Source organism: Plectropomus leopardus, chromosome 23 (genome assembly GCF_026936395.1).
Source record: "Plectropomus leopardus strain MGB_pleo_1.0 chromosome 23, ASM2693639v1, whole genome shotgun sequence".
NCBI classification, from domain to species: Eukaryota; Metazoa; Chordata; class Actinopteri; order Perciformes; family Serranidae; genus Plectropomus; species Plectropomus leopardus.
In genome coordinates, this window is record NC_142198.1 from 2,125,686 (window position 1) to 2,143,106 (window position 17,421).

At 37.1% G+C, this 17,421-nt stretch overlaps 1 protein-coding gene across 2 annotated transcripts in view; it reads left to right on the forward strand.

The window, feature by feature from the left end:
- The window catches only part of adam19a (ADAM metallopeptidase domain 19a), a 253,530-nt gene that overhangs the window by 149,333 nt on the left and 86,776 nt on the right, over nucleotides 1-17,421 (forward strand). For both annotated transcript variants that reach the window (XM_088073120.1, XM_042512400.2), the window contains exon 4: nucleotides 8,226-8,307. In XM_088073120.1, coding sequence (XP_087929246.1) covers nucleotides 8,226-8,307 — 82 coding nt within the window. The remainder of the gene's footprint in view (nucleotides 1-8,225; nucleotides 8,308-17,421) is intronic.

Sequence of the window (17,421 nt, forward strand, 5' to 3'; positions counted from 1 at the left end):
AAATGACATGAAAAAGGTGTTTAGAAAATAAGAATAATTCTGTAACATAATTTCAGAATTATAATTTCAAATATGTATGTAATATATAAATATAGCTTGTCCCTAGCTTTTTTTCTCCCTTTTTCCTATCGTCTAAGTTTTTACAATTCATGGAACATTCCTTAGAGTTACTTATTGCCTTTTTTTCTCCCATGTTTTCTTTCTTTTTTCTGTAAAGAAATCGCACAGATTTGCTCAGGGTTCACAGGTTTAAATACTTGTGAAGGCATCTGAACGCAGCACAAGAAAAGTGATGTCAATCCATGTTTCAAAGGGTTAAGTTATTGTGCTTGTTGGAAAACATTATTTTTTTAGAGGATCACACACAAACAGCATGTGATCTCCATGTGGAGGGTTTCTGCAGCAACATCTTTGTAGCAGGAGTTCTGAGAAGCAGCCACCCCGTTGCTTTCTCACACACCTCTGACTCGAACATCGCTCCTCTCACTCATCATACCTCCACGCTTCATCTATTTGCTTCTCGTCTCCCTGTGAGGTTTCTCCTATAGGCTGTTTAAACAAGCTATAGGAGCTTTGCTAACCAATCAGAGGCAGAACAGAGAGAAGATCATAGGTATATCTCTCTCTCACACACACACACACGTGGCTGTGTCCAGCTGTTTATCTCTGCCTGCTCATTAGAACAAATTTTATCAGCACACCAAAGCCCGGCTGCCTGTCCGCTCTCCCTCTGCCGCGAAAAGAGCCCATTACTTTTCGTCTTGGAAGCAGCATGCAGGTTTGACCCCAGCTCTGCTGCGTGGCTTTGCAGCTGATGCTCTGAGGGAGAGAAAAGGGCTGGGTGTGTTTGTGTAATTATTCAGTATCACGGCTGCTGATGAGTTGTTCCACATCCACTGGCACTTTTTTAATGAGCATTCATGGTAGACGGTAGTGCTTAGTCCAGTTACAGAGGCAGGGGTTTGTATCAGGGAGAGAAAACCAACAAGAATCCACCACAAGTCTATAATGAGGTTGGTAAACTTCATTTAAATCACAAAATCATCACATTTCCTGGAGAGTAACTCCAACAAACCTGGCTCTGCCAGACCAAATTACATGCAAGTTAGTCTGATACCTTTTAGTTCATTCTGGCTTTCAGAGGAGTGTGTTATCAACTGATCAAAAAGCCTTTGGGCACAATTGGTTAGAGCTGCAACCAATCAGAATAAAGATGTGGTGCTGAGTGTCAAATGGATGAAAACACACTACAACATGCAGAGATGAGATGTGATGGTACAGCATCAATATATCTGTAAAGAAGTGTCATTTTTGCCATCAGAAGTTAAAAATAGTACCTTAACATGACGTACAACATCTGCTGTAGTCATGTTGGTTATTTTCCATAATATCTCAAAAGCGTGCATCTTTAGTAAATGTTAGTAAATGGAGCAGCATGATTCTGTCAAAATGTAAAAATGCAAAGAGAGCAAAGAGAAGGCACTGAGTATGGTTTTATACCCCTGTGTGAAACGGCCTGTGAACATGTAGATTCATCTGGTTTGCAGGCTAAACTGTAACTTTTTGAAGTGAGGAGAAGCCTTCAATATGTGTTCTATTTATCCATGCAATTTTCAACCATATTATATATGATAATATAACCACACATTAATATAAGTTCATCCTTTCAAGGAGCTATGAACTTTAAATTCTTAAGCATATTCAGGAACTGGAATATATATATATATATATATATATATATATATATATATATATATATATATATATATATATATATATATATATATATATATATATATAATTTTATTATTCATTTTTAATATTTATATTATATTTATTATATATTTATCATGTTTATTTTTGTGTGTATATATTCTTTTTAATGCACAAGTTAAATATAACTCTATGAAATTATAGTAGCTTTATGGGAGTAGCCCAGAATTATTCAGTTTGAGACTAAATACAAAATTAGGCCAACAAAAACAAAACCAAGTGTTGCAACTAAAGCCCCTTTCACACTACACTAAAAACCACTTGCACTTGCTAACACTTGCTAACATCTGGCTTTATAAGATATAATCAGCATTCGAGATTATTGTCAAGATGCAGTAATGCACTGACACAAAATGCAGCCCTAAAACATTGATTCAAATCAGTCTGCGCCGAGTTTGAAAGAGAAACTGAATAAGTAAGACAAATGTAAAATGAGGAACCCACCGTTAAGTTTTCACAGGCCTCCGTGTTGTTTTGTGCTGCTTACTAAAACTAATTAGTGTTCCAGCCTGTCTGTAACGTTAAACATGAGACACCAAACAAACAAACAAACAAAAAACACAGGCACACATGCTCATCCGCTGCAGAGCTGTATACTCCTACTTAGTCTACTGGCAACTAGTCTACTGGTTTAAAGGTGTTTAAAAAAACAACCTGCGTATGTGGGGTAATTTTGGTGGGAAAAGATTATAATAGACAAATTAAGCAAAACTCGGAGTGGAGTGGATTGGAGGAAGAAGTTTTTGGAGGGTAAAGCTATAAACAACAGACTTTTGGGCTTGCGATTGGCAAGCTAACGACTATCAGGACTGCCTGCCTCTTCCAAACTCAAAGTGCAGCTGCAGGCTACATGTTAGCTATGTTGTGTCTTCTTTGACACTGGGAATTGTTTTTGTACTTTTAGTTTACATAAGATGCCAGAGTGCATAAAAAAAGCATCAAGGTAGTGCTTGTTTATCAAAAAAAAGCACCAGTGGAGGATACTTCACACCCCAAAAGAGGTCATAGCTAAGTTCCTAATGTCATAAAATTCTAGAAATGTTTCAAAAATTGCAGAAAGGTCTTTAAATCCCAGAAATGTAAAAAAAATCCTTGAACCTTCCAAAATTCTAGAAACATCCTAAAATCCCAGAAGTCTCCTTAAGATCCTAGAAATGTCCTAAAAACCTAGAAACGTCCTAAAATCCTGCAAATGTCCTAAAATCTTAGAAATATCAGAAAATTCTAGATACATCTAAAAAGTCAAAAGAAACATCTTCAAATCTAAGAAACATCTTTAAATCCTAAAAATGTTTCTAAATCGTAGAAATGTCTCTTAATCCTTGAAACATTTTTTAAATTTCAAAAAGTTTTAAAACCTTAGAAAAAAGGCAGCTTCAGTCAGGTTTGGGTCACTCTTTCCGACCTCTACGCTGATCACACACAGTGATCAATAGCTTGCCTTGAAGGTCATTTATCATTGACGGAGGTTATCACTGTCGGTGAACATTTCACCAGTGTTTGCTTAGCTTCAGGGTTTTACACCCTTTTTTAATTAAGCTATAGGAGCTTTTTGACTGTCATCTTAACTTAATCCTTACAGCTTGAGAGACAGTCACCTGCAATGAAAAGCAATCATCCTTTTCTTCTTCCCCCCTTTGATGAAAATGCTGTGTAAATACTGTGCTGAATGAGATGGAGTTGGATTTTGCACAGCGCCATCTGTGCGCCAGCTTCAATTGAATTAATGTTAGACGACTGCCACGTAAGACAGTCTTTTTATATAACAGAGCAAATCGTCTGCAGTAAAAGTGGTGAGAAAGCTGGATTATGTTCCATTACGATTCCCCTCAATGAATAATACAATAGGGCCCCTAGGACCGAATGGAGATTGGGCTCATCTTTTCATGTCCGTCTTCCATTTGTGCTGCCGGATTGGGTCTCCTGTCTGGCCAGTGACTCAGCCACACACAGAGGCTGAATGAGGCCACACGTCCTCGTGGCACCACTCATCCATACATCTGTAACACTGATGCGTCCGTCCAGGGACATCCTGACATTTGACAAGCCACTCCTTTGTCCCCAGACATGACAGATGTCACCTTTTCTTCTTGCAGGCTAAAATGGAGCCAATGCATTTTTGTTGTACGATGACCTTTTAAGGAGACATCAAAAAAAATCCCCTTTCCGTTTCTTTTGTTGCACTCTGCAAGCCGTCTTTCTGCAGAGCAGTAACAGAAGTGCAGATAAAGAAAAGTTTTGGTTGCACCAGATAAGAATTTCCATGAGATAAGTCGCTAACAGATGAGTCAAATTTGATACAATCGCAGTGAAGGCACTGGGATATTTTTTTTCCCTGTCTGTCTCTTTTTGTTATCAATGCCCAACTCCATCAACATGAAAGACTCCGGTCCTGCTGATCCAACATTTAATTTGGAGGAGATTATGCTTTTTGCAATCAAGCTTGGCAAAATCAGACATTCATACAGGGATGTCAGCAAGCAAAGAAAGAAGCTATGAATATCATTGGAGCTTTGTCTGACTTTGCACTTTCTTCAAAGCAGAGACTCAGTGAGCAAGCGTAGTACGAGATAGAATAAGGCCTCACACGTTTAACAATTACTGTCATTACTCTGAACCTGCATGGTGATGCTGAAGGATCTTCAGGCTCTCTTTCAGATATGTTTGTAGAGATTGTGTGTTGTCTGTTCATTAGACTCAGGAGTGTTGTTGTGGGGTGTGTGTCCCTTATTGACCATGCTGTGTCCCCTCTCTAAATTTGGACCCTTTTTCAGGTCAGGTGAATGCAGCACAGGCGAAACTTGCCATTAGTTTTCTTCCTAATGAGCAGCTTGTGGTGTTTGAGTTGTGGAGTGGTTGGTTGTTGTGGTGATCCAGTCAGAGCCGATCTTATCTGATCAGATAAATAAACGAGAGAAGCAGCTGCAGCAGAGGCAAGAGAAAGCAAACTTTTCGACCCTGTATGGTGAACTGAAAAGTTTATACTGTGCCTGAAGTTCTGCTGCTCCATCTGTGCTCAGAGTCCACTCTGTGCTGTATGGTGCATGAGAGTGTGGTGACATGAATAACCAACAGTGCTCCAGAACAGTTCTGCTCCAAAAATATAAAATCAGTTTGTTAATATTAATAATTTTTAGTTAGCATTAGCTTCACAGCTAAGAGACTTTTTACAAACTTGATTCAACAAATAAATACAAGAAATTATTATTTTAGTAAATGAAATAAAGACATTACATTTGTTGAAGAGCATATGACTTGTCTAGGACTAGCGACTTGACTTAGGACTAATCAGTGTGGACTTGACTGGACATGCTTTTCTTTAGATGGGACTTGATTCGACACTTTGTTGTCCTGCCTTGGCACTTGACTCAGAACTTGCTTGGCTTGAGACTTACTCGTGACTTGCAAAAAAGAGACTCTGTCCCACCGCTGGACTCAGTGCACTCTGACGCAGCATTTCTTCATTTAGGGCTGCAGATTCATCCACATATGTGTCCCGCTGTCTTGAGACAGCTGCAGGGATTTAATGAAGTGACAGGGAAAGTTAACAGACGCTGTAAGAATCACTCATTTATAGATACTTGCATATTTACAGATATCAGTGCAGACTGCTTCATCTTTTAGTTCGCTCTTGTTGGTAAAATCTGCAGACTAGCAGCAGAGTGACGTCGCAGAAACAGACGTGGTTCCTCTGTTCTCAGTGCTACATCCATCCAATTTTCACCAAAATACCAACAACTCTCTTTGCACTGCCTCATCTGAATGAACCTCCCATCTGTTCCTCGCTCTCCTCCCACCTGTGCACCGGCCGCTCTGAGCCGGCCACTGGAGTACCACAGAGACGGGCAAAGAGAATCTCAAGGTCAGGAAAATATCAAACTGTAAAGCACTGCTCGCCATAATCCCTAATTCTGGGATCAGGCAATCACAGAGTCCTACAGTTATGTCGTGACTTGGCTGAGAGTCATGTTGGACCCTCTGTTTGAACAAACCCCACCATGCTGACACACGTCTGCCTGTTAGATTCTGTAAAAGTTAATTTAGACTTAAGTTTGAAATTGCCACATTACTCTGTCTGGAACTCACTCATTATATCTTAAATGGTTATTCAGATGATTTAATGTCATACTTTTCTAAAGTTAGGGACTCAAAATATTAAAAGTTGACAAATGAATAGGCCAAGGTTTCCTGACTTGTAGTTGCTCTTATCAGGCAAATGCTAGATCCTGCATTTCCCATGATGCAAATATCTTTTCATGAGGCTCATACATATCAGGCAGGCTCATTGTATTACAGTTAAAGGGGTTAATTAATGTAACAGCCGTAGTGGGGAACCGAAAATATGTAGAACATTTAACAAATTTAAACATGTTTTTAACCCTTAGGAATTGTTTCCTCATTTTCCACGCTTTTTATTCTTCGATTTTTTTTTTTTTGGCTGTGTTTATGCATGCAGCATTTTTTAATGCATTGTATCATTTCTGGGTGTCATTCTGGGCTTTTGTAATTTGTAATTTGTACCATTTTCCACCTGATGATGTCATTTTTTACCATATGAAGCAAATAAATGCTATAGGTTCACTGTCACAATCAATTTTGCTGCTTATCATTGACATTTCCCAGACTGAAAAGAAAAGAAAATTTATTATGAAATTATTTAATATAATTATTAGTAAGTAAACTGAAAATTAATTATTCTTGTGTGTGGGTTTTGTTTTTCATCTCAAAACATAGTGGCACCATGACAAAAACCTGGCATTTAAAGGGTTAAAATTCTATAATTAATGAATATTTGATATTTATGATTAGGACTGATGTTGGTTAAAAAAATAAACTGAATGAAAGTAGAAAATTATACTAATGTGTAAAATCTTTTGTAGGCTGATTTTGAAAAGCTTATTTCATGCGCAGTGCGAAATGAGTGTGTGTAACATTAAAGCAGGCCGTAAAGGGTTAAAAACAACAAATTAAAGGGACATGAGATATGTAAGATATGATACATGCTTTTTATAGTGGGACTTTAATGTAAAATGTATTTTTGCTGTGGTGTGTGTGTGTGTGTGTGTGTGTGTGTGTATTTGTTTATTCAGATTTATCTGTTCTTGTTTTTGTCTTAATTCTTGTTTGATTAGATCAAGGTGTGTGTGGTGAATATTGGGGCAGAAATTGGGAACATTCATGTTTAAAATTATCTTTTTTATTTAAATATTGAAAAGAAGCATTCTGGTATTTCTTTATTTTATTTATCGCTAAAGAAGCCACATGTATGAATGTATCATCCATCGAAGGCAATGATTAGCACTCTCATTACTGATTAAATTATGATAAGATGTTGAACTGACATTTATGTGTTTGTTTTGGAATATTTATTTTAATATATCCGGTTAAATAAGGGTAAAATCAACACGTCCTTATCCTAAGTCGCCACATGTTGCTGCTTTGCATATTATGCTCTACATATCTTTTTGTGTACGCTGTTTACATTTTGGGATTCCACTACTGTGATGTCAACAAGAGCACATGGTGAGATAATGCTGCACGACAACAACAGCTCATGGTAATTAGCCAGGACATCAGCAAATGCGCATGCTGGCAAAGATGGTTAGGATTAAGCAAAAGCCTGCATGGTAAGGTGCAGAAAAAACCCCAAAAAACCTCACATTCAGATGGGATCAAACACCAAACTCCCGCATGAAGATTCAGGGTTTGTTGGATCCATCCACCACCCCTCCAGCCTATAGGCACCCTCATGCTCCTTATATTATCTTGTTGCTGTTGCTTGTTGCATCTTGCTTGTTGTGTTTCAACCTGGCGTCCTTCAGTGGTGTATCATGCAGGACGGCAGGTTCTGGCTGGCTGTCCCGTGAATGGTTCTGTCCGGCTTCATTCTCAGCTGATACCATCCAGCGGCGTATCATGCTGACGCAAAAGTTGGCTTTTTGCATTGGGATTTTACACCAAAAGCATTGCAAAAGCAGTGATTTTTGACAACTTCAGAATAAGAACGGGCTGGTTATTGCTGTGCTACACACTCAGCTGCTGGCTATATCTTAGCTAGTTTAGATAAAGATATTAGCTAATGTCAGCAGCTCAAATCATTAGCTGACCATAAAAGAAAAACCTACATTTTTGTCTAGGCACTCCAGCCTTGTGCTGTTTATAATATCATTAATCCAAAAATGAGACTACTTAGTCTTTATTTCCTTTTTTTGGTTATGATGCGTATAAAAAGACTTCAGTCCACCTAGACAGCAAAAGCAAGACACTCCAAATGGATAGACAAGGCTCCTGGAGTGTAACAGCAGTATTGTTTGTGGTCATAGCCTTAGACTGTATTTTTTCTATGTTCTGTCTTATTTCTACCTGCAGCTGCTTCTCAGACCTAAATGACACAGAGAGCATTAAAGTGAGATCTTATCTAATCATCTCCTCTCTTCTCTTTTCTTTCTCAGCGAGCTGTTAGGTCCAGACTTTACAGAGACCTACTACACAGAGGATGGGCAGCCGGTGACTGTGGCCAATAACAATTACACTGTAAGTGTCAAACAGTCTGTAGGACTTTGTGTTTCTTCATTCAGCCTTTTTTTTGAATACTATCTTCAAGCACATCCCATTATTGCTTTCTTTGTCATTGATGAGGACATTTCATGATTTCAGTCATTTTTCAACACTAATCTTATGTCCTGATTCTAAAACACCTTTTGCCATACCTTAACCATAGCCTAATCCTAATTTTAATCTGCGGTTCCGAGACGTGATTATAAATTAGACCTTCGAAGGGTTATAACAACTACAAACTTTCACAAAGACAGTGTTTGCAGTAGTTTCTCCCTCTGTGTCCTCAGGCAGCCGCTGGTTGTCATTTGTTTCAGCATGGTATTAAAATCAACTTGCAGTCTTTAAACCTTTATTATATGTCTGAGATTTGTCATTTTGTCTGCAATATAAGGATATTAAAAAGGATTGTATATTTTAAGAGGACTGCACATCAATTATGATTTACTTTAGGAATAATCCCGCTGTGATTTCATTATTGGGATTTATAAAACTATGTTGTCGCAGCTGAATAGGATTAACTCTCCCTTATTTTGTAGTTTTGGTTCATAAAACAAATGCAGTGTTGATATTGTAAGATATCTGGTTTCACACAACACAAACATTATACTGTATGGAAGCATTCAGCAGCCTTCATTAAAATTAAATCATCTGAATAACATGATGTTTGACAATATTTAGGCATTCTAAAATTTTATTTTTATTTGAAATTGAAAACTCAATGATTCATTAAGCATAATTACCACCAATAACTAAAACTCAGACTCAAATGCAGTGACAAAAATGTTGAGTGTTCAGTGCAAATTTTTTTTCATTTTAATTTTCAAATTAACAGACAGTGTGCAACCTAAACTTCAAAATTAATTTTCAAATTTTATTGTGCTAGAGTTGTAGGATTTAATTACATCTAGAATATGATGTTTGCATGAGCACAGAGAATTAGTTTTAGTCATATTCCCTGTCTGCATATCACTAAAAGTATGTAGAATTGGGGAGCAGTGAATACATTTACAAAGCATCTTTGACTGCTGAAAGACAAATGTCTGTTTCTTCATTGCTCCAAACGGGAGATGTTTTCGCTGCTGCCATCGTTGTTTCTGTGACGCCACTTGGCTGAGGTCGCACTTGTCCGAGTAGTCGGCTTCTCTCAGTAACAAGATGAAATGTATATACTTGCAACACAATCCTGGTTTCTCTTGGAGCTCTCTAGGCAGCATATATGTGTTTGTAAAAACAAAATAAACAATATAAGGTCTTATCTGGGTCTGTTAAAATGGGATATGGTGTTTACATGCTCAGACATAAACAGGATACTCCCATGTCAGCACTCTCATTGTGACTGTAATATCAGAATATCATTCAAATTCAAATGTAAAAAGGCCAGTTTGCAGTTTCGTTTTCAAGATTATATTGCAAAATGTCTGCTCATTCAAAAATTAAAATAAAAAGTAATTCAATGCACCAAAAAGTAATTATTTAATTTCATTACCTGTTATGATTTAGAACACTGTGTAGGAATATTTGTCAATACAAATAAAACATACATTTTCATTTTCATTTTAGGCTGTAATTTTTCATTAGAAATGAAAATATATTCTAAAATCATTATATTTCCATACTCATGCACACACAAATAATGATATAATTCCAATGTATTTAAATGATTTCATTTTAACACTTGTAGCCATAGTCTTCCATACACTTAGATCTAACTAGTGGTTGTCAACTCATTTTGTTAATCCTGGATTTTCTCATCTTCTAGCGAGCACATAAAGGTGGGAAGAGTGGGTTTAAATAATGATAAGCAAATTGTAGGCATCAGAATTACATTTTAACAGGAATTTCACAAAGTTCACAATGAGGAAAAGCAGTTCTGTCTGTATGTGAAAAGCTACATTTCAGATTTAAACCAAAAGGGTTTTTTTTTTTTTTAGCTACGAGTCCACTGCTGTTCTCCATGACTCCATGTGTTCCTGCATGTAATGTAAAGATGAGTTCAGCAGTACATCTTAATATGTCCACTGAAAGCTCAACACCAACACAGCATGGCTTTGATATGAATTACTTTCAACTTCAGTTAAGTTAAAGTGTTGTAAGGTAGAGTTTTGTCAAACAATACATCGTATTAATAGATCAGTAACTGTTTGTTTGTTTGTTTGTTTGTTTGTTTGTTTGTTTGTTTATTTGTTGTTATAAAAGACAAGGATTTATTTTCACATCTGCAGCTTGGTTCATCTTTTCCAAATTCAAGAACTTATTTTTGCCTCTTAGTTCTGCTCAGTGTTGTCTTCATGCGGAGTTAACACAAATTAAGGAAGAATAACTATGAAGCAGGGCATCCTCTTTTCTTGATGATTTCTGGAAAAAGAAACACAACAAGATAAAACGGGCAGACACAAAAAAGAAAAAAAAGAAAATTCGAAAATAAAATATAAATAAAAAATAAAATAACTGCAGATTGCTATAAAGACTGCGAATTTCAATCTGCACTGTAAAACAGTGGATTAAATCATAAGTCTTCTGACCACACAGGAGTCATAGTGGCACAAGGCTGCTGCCATTAGTGATACATAAATTATGAAGCACTTTATTAACACTGTCGGCCATGTGGCACACAGGCTGTGTGGATGTTGTGCTAGCAGGGCTTTTAGCTAAGCTGAAAGTATGTTCAAGAAAATAGAAGTTATCTGAAAAACCTTTGCCGGAGCCCCAAAGCAGCATCATGCTGGGTGCTGTCAGCTCTAAAACATTCACACGCAGCTGTGTAGCACAACATAAAAAAAAGAGCTTTTATAGGAAGACACACAGATGTATGTAAATACATGTAAAACTGCACTAACAAAAAGATATGTGCAATACTATAAACACTGTGATTTCACACATTTTAATGTACAATGACAAATACACTATCTATAAAAACACAGTGACTCACTGACATATGCATACATGCAAATGTGGTTCGCACACACAAAGCTCTTTCAACAGATTCTGCATATGTAAACACAATCTGTAAGCGACGCTTAAAGATTTCGGTATCTGAAGTGTTCTGCTTTGTGTTTGTAGAGAAGTGTTAGCTAATCAGGTTTGAGCTGCAGGTAAACAGACCATGTGGTGAGGCGGAATGCATTGAGATGCAGTCTTGGACCAATCGGCTATTGTCTGATGACACTTGAGCTTTATATTAGTTTATTTAAAAATGTATTTGCATATACAGGATCTGATGACAGAAATTAGTCAAAATCTCTATTTTAAAAAGTGCTCTAATAATGTGAATAGAGCAAAACCATAAAATAGACACTGCTAAATGTATAACTCAATGTCAAAATCTTCAAATCCAAAATCCTAATGCTTTGATGGAAGAGTCTGAAGTCCGGTATCAAGTCGCTCTTCAGGGCTGTTAAGTCTACATAGACAGTGTCCATTATCCTGCAGTCAAACAAAAGCCACGTTTTGACAGGAAAACATTCAAATGTTTGCTGCTTGTCTCAAAGGACCTTAGATCTCTCTGAAAAAGACAAAAATAAAGGTAAAATAAAAAACAACTGGATGATCTCTTCTCAAAAGCAGCACAATTTTCCCAAACTTTAACTTTAAATCAAGCATAAATACCCAAATATTTGTCAGGTCATTGTATTTCCTCTTTGTTTTACTCACATTGAGATTCAATTTGGAGAAAAAAGGAACCTTTTGGTAATTGCCTTTTTGGTCTTTCATCAACAGTATTTAGCAAAGTCACAATCATCCTCATGCAAAGTCCACTGAAGTCATTTGATTTGTATCTTTAAAGACTCAAGTTATCAGAATCTTTGCAGGCGTCTCACATCTCGAGCGTATTTGATGATCAGAGGTGGTTGAGCACCCTGATTGGCCCTTTGATCAATTTAGCTGTTAAGTGCCACATCATAGGAACCAAACCATCCGTTTGTCCTCAGTAGACTTTAGGCTGCAGCGTTGCATGCCCAATTATGTACGCTTGTGCTTAAATGATGAATAACTTCTTCAAACAAATAATGGTTGATTAAAGATAGAGTTGCTCCTTCCAATGGATGCTTTACCTGCTCTGTATCATTACTTGCTTTGGAATCAGGCTTGGTAGGAAACTTTTATCCCTAATTAGTATGTTCCTGTTTGCCATGTTTGAAATCTTTGCTCTAAATGACAAAATAAAATTAAGATTGTTTAGATTTAATAGTTCATGGGCCAGGGCAGACTTTGGGACCAACTAGGGTGGTAAAATCTGTATCAAAAAGGTATCAGCTTGTTTGTAGGGTCCATCTACGTACTTTGAAACATGATAACCATTTCTAATGAGCAGCTTTATTTTACCATTCTTTAGCCATTATTGTCCTACAGTGAGGGCAGTAATGTATAGTATTTGTAGTAAGATCCTCTGTACCAATATATGCAATGATTAGGGGCTGGGCAGTTAAGAAACTTTAGTACACTTCACTGTGCCACATAGTATGAAGTCCATCACTTTTATCATAAACTGTCACACTAATAAAACTTATCTCCTCCCATATTGTTGCTCACCAAAGTTACTGCGGGGCATCTCCATTCTGCGCTACACAAATGATATACACAAATTTGATTAATCAAAAATTGAGCTTAGAGTGCATCAACATTTTTGACTAATAAACTTTGCTGTAAACAGATACTTGAAAATCCTTGCTAAATAAATATTGAAGGTTTATGGCAAAAAAAATGCTGTCATGGTAGATTTAGTTTGTAACATTTCAGAATTTTATCTCAAAAACTGAATTTTTGATAGCACTTTGGATTTTGTCCTCATTTAAACAATTGCAGTCTATGGAACAATGGCATCTTTAAACATCATTTTTTCACTTATGGAGCAAATTAAGATTTGTAAAAACAATCTATCAAAATCTCTGTGCTGTCTAGATGAAGTATGCAAAGTCTCAGAATTTTGTCTCCATAACAGAATTTTTAATTTTGTTTTTTTGACACTAGCTTCATAGTGTGAAGCCATCTCTGGTTTTTCTCTCTGCATGTAGCTCACTGAGATGACTTGCCCTCGGTGTCTGAGGCTGACTTCAAGCCTCATGTGATGCAGAATGCACATCCTAATGCATAGTTGTTCATTATGTTCCAAAGTGTCTCCTCCTTGCTGCTACAAATGCACAGCCCTGACCTTTTGCTGCACAACAGCTATAATCAAGTTAGAGACAGACATAAAATGAGATATGGGTAGACTATTACATATAAACAAATAATCTAAAAAGGTTCACTGAGTTTGTAGATTTCCCATCATGTCTAGTGCTGGACTGAGTAGTTTTCAGTTTGTAGTTAAGTTTGCTATTTTATGATCCAAAACACAAATGTTTGTCTTTGTCAGTGTTTATAATGTGTCTGTTCAGAACATGTTGGTTTATGCTGGTTTTTGTCATCTTTATGTTAGTTTATAGTTTACACCATTAGTGAGTTGGCTGTTACTTGTCATTCTTTGCGCTGTCATTAACTAATGCTGTGAAGTTATTTGACGTCATGTTATCAATACGTTATGATACTGCCCTGAAATGCTCCTTGTCACCCAACTGATGAACATTTCCTCAGTTCTGGAATGTTTGCAAATGCAGTGCTTAAGAAAGTAATATTTTCAGTGATGAGGAAGGTTTCCTGTCAGGCAGTTTTGAGCATATTCTAAATGCCTTTTTGACCAATCAGCTTGCTTGGTCAGAACTACTCATTGTTTAATAAAAATTTTACAAATGTAAAATTTCATGGTTTAAAGAAACACATACAATATTAACATTTTCTTCTGGCGACTGGGCTGGCTTTTATAAAGCAGTTGTGAGTGACTTTTAAATGTGTAGCTTCATCCAGTCACCATAAGTAGCAGAGGGCCTGACAATTTTTCCTGCCACTTTACCTGCATTTTGTGGGTGGCGAGTGCTAGTTTTAGACACTGTTAAGTAGTGTCTGCCAGATAAAAGAAGTGTTAACATGCATCTAAGCAATCACAGCCTTTTCAATCATGGACAGCCTTGCACTATGCTATCAGCTCAACGGTACACTTGAGGCTGAGTATTTGAAGGGTCCTCTGATAGCTGCAAAAAGACCAGCATTACAGGAGCCAGTGAGGCTAAATCGCTTATAAGGTCCGATTTACTGCAGATGTTTTAGTCATGGAAACAACTACAGAAGGTCTGCTTGGTATGTTTACTACTGGGCAAACAGATTTTAAGGGATATGTTAGTTTTACAGGACAATAATTGTGATTGACTGGCAGAAGGCATTTGATCATGAGTAGAGAATGCTTCAAAATCTTAAATCCCATTCCTAAATTGCACACAAGTTGCTGATAAAAACATGATGCTATCTAAATGTAGAACTATTAAGTGTGGAGTCCCACAGGGCAGCGTTTGGGTCCTCTTTTCTTTTTATAGATTATTAATAATATGACGACCTGAGATCTACATGCAGATGATTGCACTGATTTATCTTTGATTAATAAAGATAAGCCTTCATTTGGACAGCCACAGCAAATTGGTTTGATTTCTTTCAAAAACATTAGAAAAGTCATCTGTGGGGTGTTCAGGAATGCCAGTGAAGAGGAGATTGTCCCTCATGCTGTATGCTTGTAAGCCTAGAATAGTTTCATTCATTACTTTATCGTGAACAGTGACAGAGATTAGCTAGGTGGTGAGTGTGGTGGTGACGAACTGCTGTAGTGATTTGTTTTCCTCTGTGAGAGTGTGTTGTTCCTGACTGAATTCCAGGCTCTGACAGAGAGCCAGGAATTCCCTCTGCAGTATCAGGGTGTGATTCTGTCAAGTCCAGAGAGTTTATGTTTGATGGATATGAGAATGTCTCTTACCTCCGTGCAGCATGGCGATTTCAGGAATGGGGATGGTGGTGTATATGAGCTGGAGAATGAAGCGCATTGGGATCTTTTTTGTCTTGGCTGGGAGTGAATTTGTTTCTCCTGGTTGATGCTGTATTGGTCTTGCTCATGGTGCAAAGTCTGTGGGAACACTCTTCAATGTATTAGGTTGGTACTACAATGTACTAGGTGGTCCAGGTTGTATGATATTGTAATCCATATAAGGGAAGAAATGAAAAAGCAGATGTAGGAAAAAAATGAATAGGAAGGCAAAAAAAAGTTTTGCATTCGAGGAAAAAGTTTGTTTGGCTTGTCTAACATCTTAGATTTTGTACTGTCTCTTTAAAGTGTTCACAGAGGCATCAGAGAGCCCACAAGAAAATTACCTGAAAATAAGTACACAAAAAGAAAAGAAAATTAAAAAATAGGGCAGTCAGCGTTAAAGTGGTAATTGTGATGCAATTATAGTCTGTACACAATGCGTTATTTTTATCTTTTTTATCACAATAATCGCCAGCCAACATTCCTATATTTAGGAGGCTGTACTGGCCTGAGTTTTACAGCTGGAGTGATGATACTAGTATCATTTGAAACTAGAAGATCTGAAAAATCCAGTGGCTATCCAGCCATGTCATGCTAGCTTCTCAGTAAAGTTCTAGATAATGCTTCAAACTTAAGCAAAATTGTGGCGATGTAACAGCATGATCATTTCACAGGGGTCTCTTGACCTCTGACCTCCAGATATCTGGATCTGGTTCTGTGGTACCCATTAGTCTCCACTTTATACACATGCCCACTTTATGCTAGTCCCATGCTGTTTTTGATGTCATTTGATTAATACTCAAGACACTCTGGTATAAATTGTTTGATCTTGGTCTTGTTGTTTTTGTTCCCCCTCAGGTTTCAAAGGGTTAAGAAATTAAACATAAACAATGAAGACACAAACATACTATTCAGTTTTATCTACAATATGCTAATATCAGCTAATACAGTATATCAGCCCAGACTATTCATCAATGACACTTTAAAACTGGGCCAGTGTATTTATGGAAATGCTTTTATTGAGCAAAAGCACTCATTGGTATTCAACAAGAGTTAATTCAACAAATTGTATAAAGTCTTGTAAAGACTTTGACGGGTAAAAGCATTTCTTTACTCTGCTGCAGCACAGTGGAATAATCTAACATTAAGTCTTAAATTGATCACATCAGAAAGCATCTTCAAAGTGCCCTGAAATAACATTCAGTCATTTGTATCTTTTTTTGTATTCTAAAGAGAGTCTGGAACATTTAAGTCTATTCACTTAAACTTTTGTGTCTAAATGTGTTAGTGAGGTGTTATTTTTAGTGTTAAATTGTTTAAGTCCAAAATGGAAATAAGCAGTTGGACTTTATTATGTGACAACATTTAGGATTGTAGCTACTGCAGTGCAAAGTTATGCATGAAAATACATCAATGATTAAAAACAATGCTTTCAATGTGAGCTTTCATTGACATCTGCCTGTGCAAGCAAAAAAAAAAAAATCCCTTTCAACCATCATATGAGTCATGTTTTGTTTTTGGCACTTGTGTTGAACGGTAGATGGCATGACATACTGGGACAACTTCCAGATGAGAGAGACACAGAGGGCTCAGCAGGGCGAGAGGTGCAGAAATGTCAGCAGAAGAAAGATCCATTTTATTCATTAAAGTGTCTGTGTTGCAACATCCGCCTGAAGTTGACATCAGTTTGCATGATGTGATTGTTCTCGAGCTGATTTTGGCTGGTATAGTGATTGATAAAGCTTGACTGTCTCGCCTCACCAGCCTTGTCCAAACTAGCGAGAATAAATTGAGGTTTTACTCTATGGTTTCAGTTGTAACTGAAGATATTTCTGTTCCCTTCATTAGAATATAAGCCTATAAAGGCAAGAAGTGTTCCATACAGCACTGAAATTAGTCGTAATCACTTGTATCTTGTTATAGACACAATTCATTTGCAAAGTGATGTTTCCTGGTAATTGAATTCAAACAGCAAACTGAGGATGTGATTTTGGAATACCTTTGATTTTCTTTGTTCTGAACTCTTAGAAAGCAAAGAATACCTTTAATTCCTTCAGACTCTTTCCAATTCTGAGCAAACCAGAACTGGTCCAAACACAAAGGCACTTTCTCTATTGGACATGGTTCGGTGAACCTTTATCCCATAATCTACCAGGTTCAAGACCTTTTGGACCAAGCCAAATCTTATTTCAGGTGATTCCTTTTTG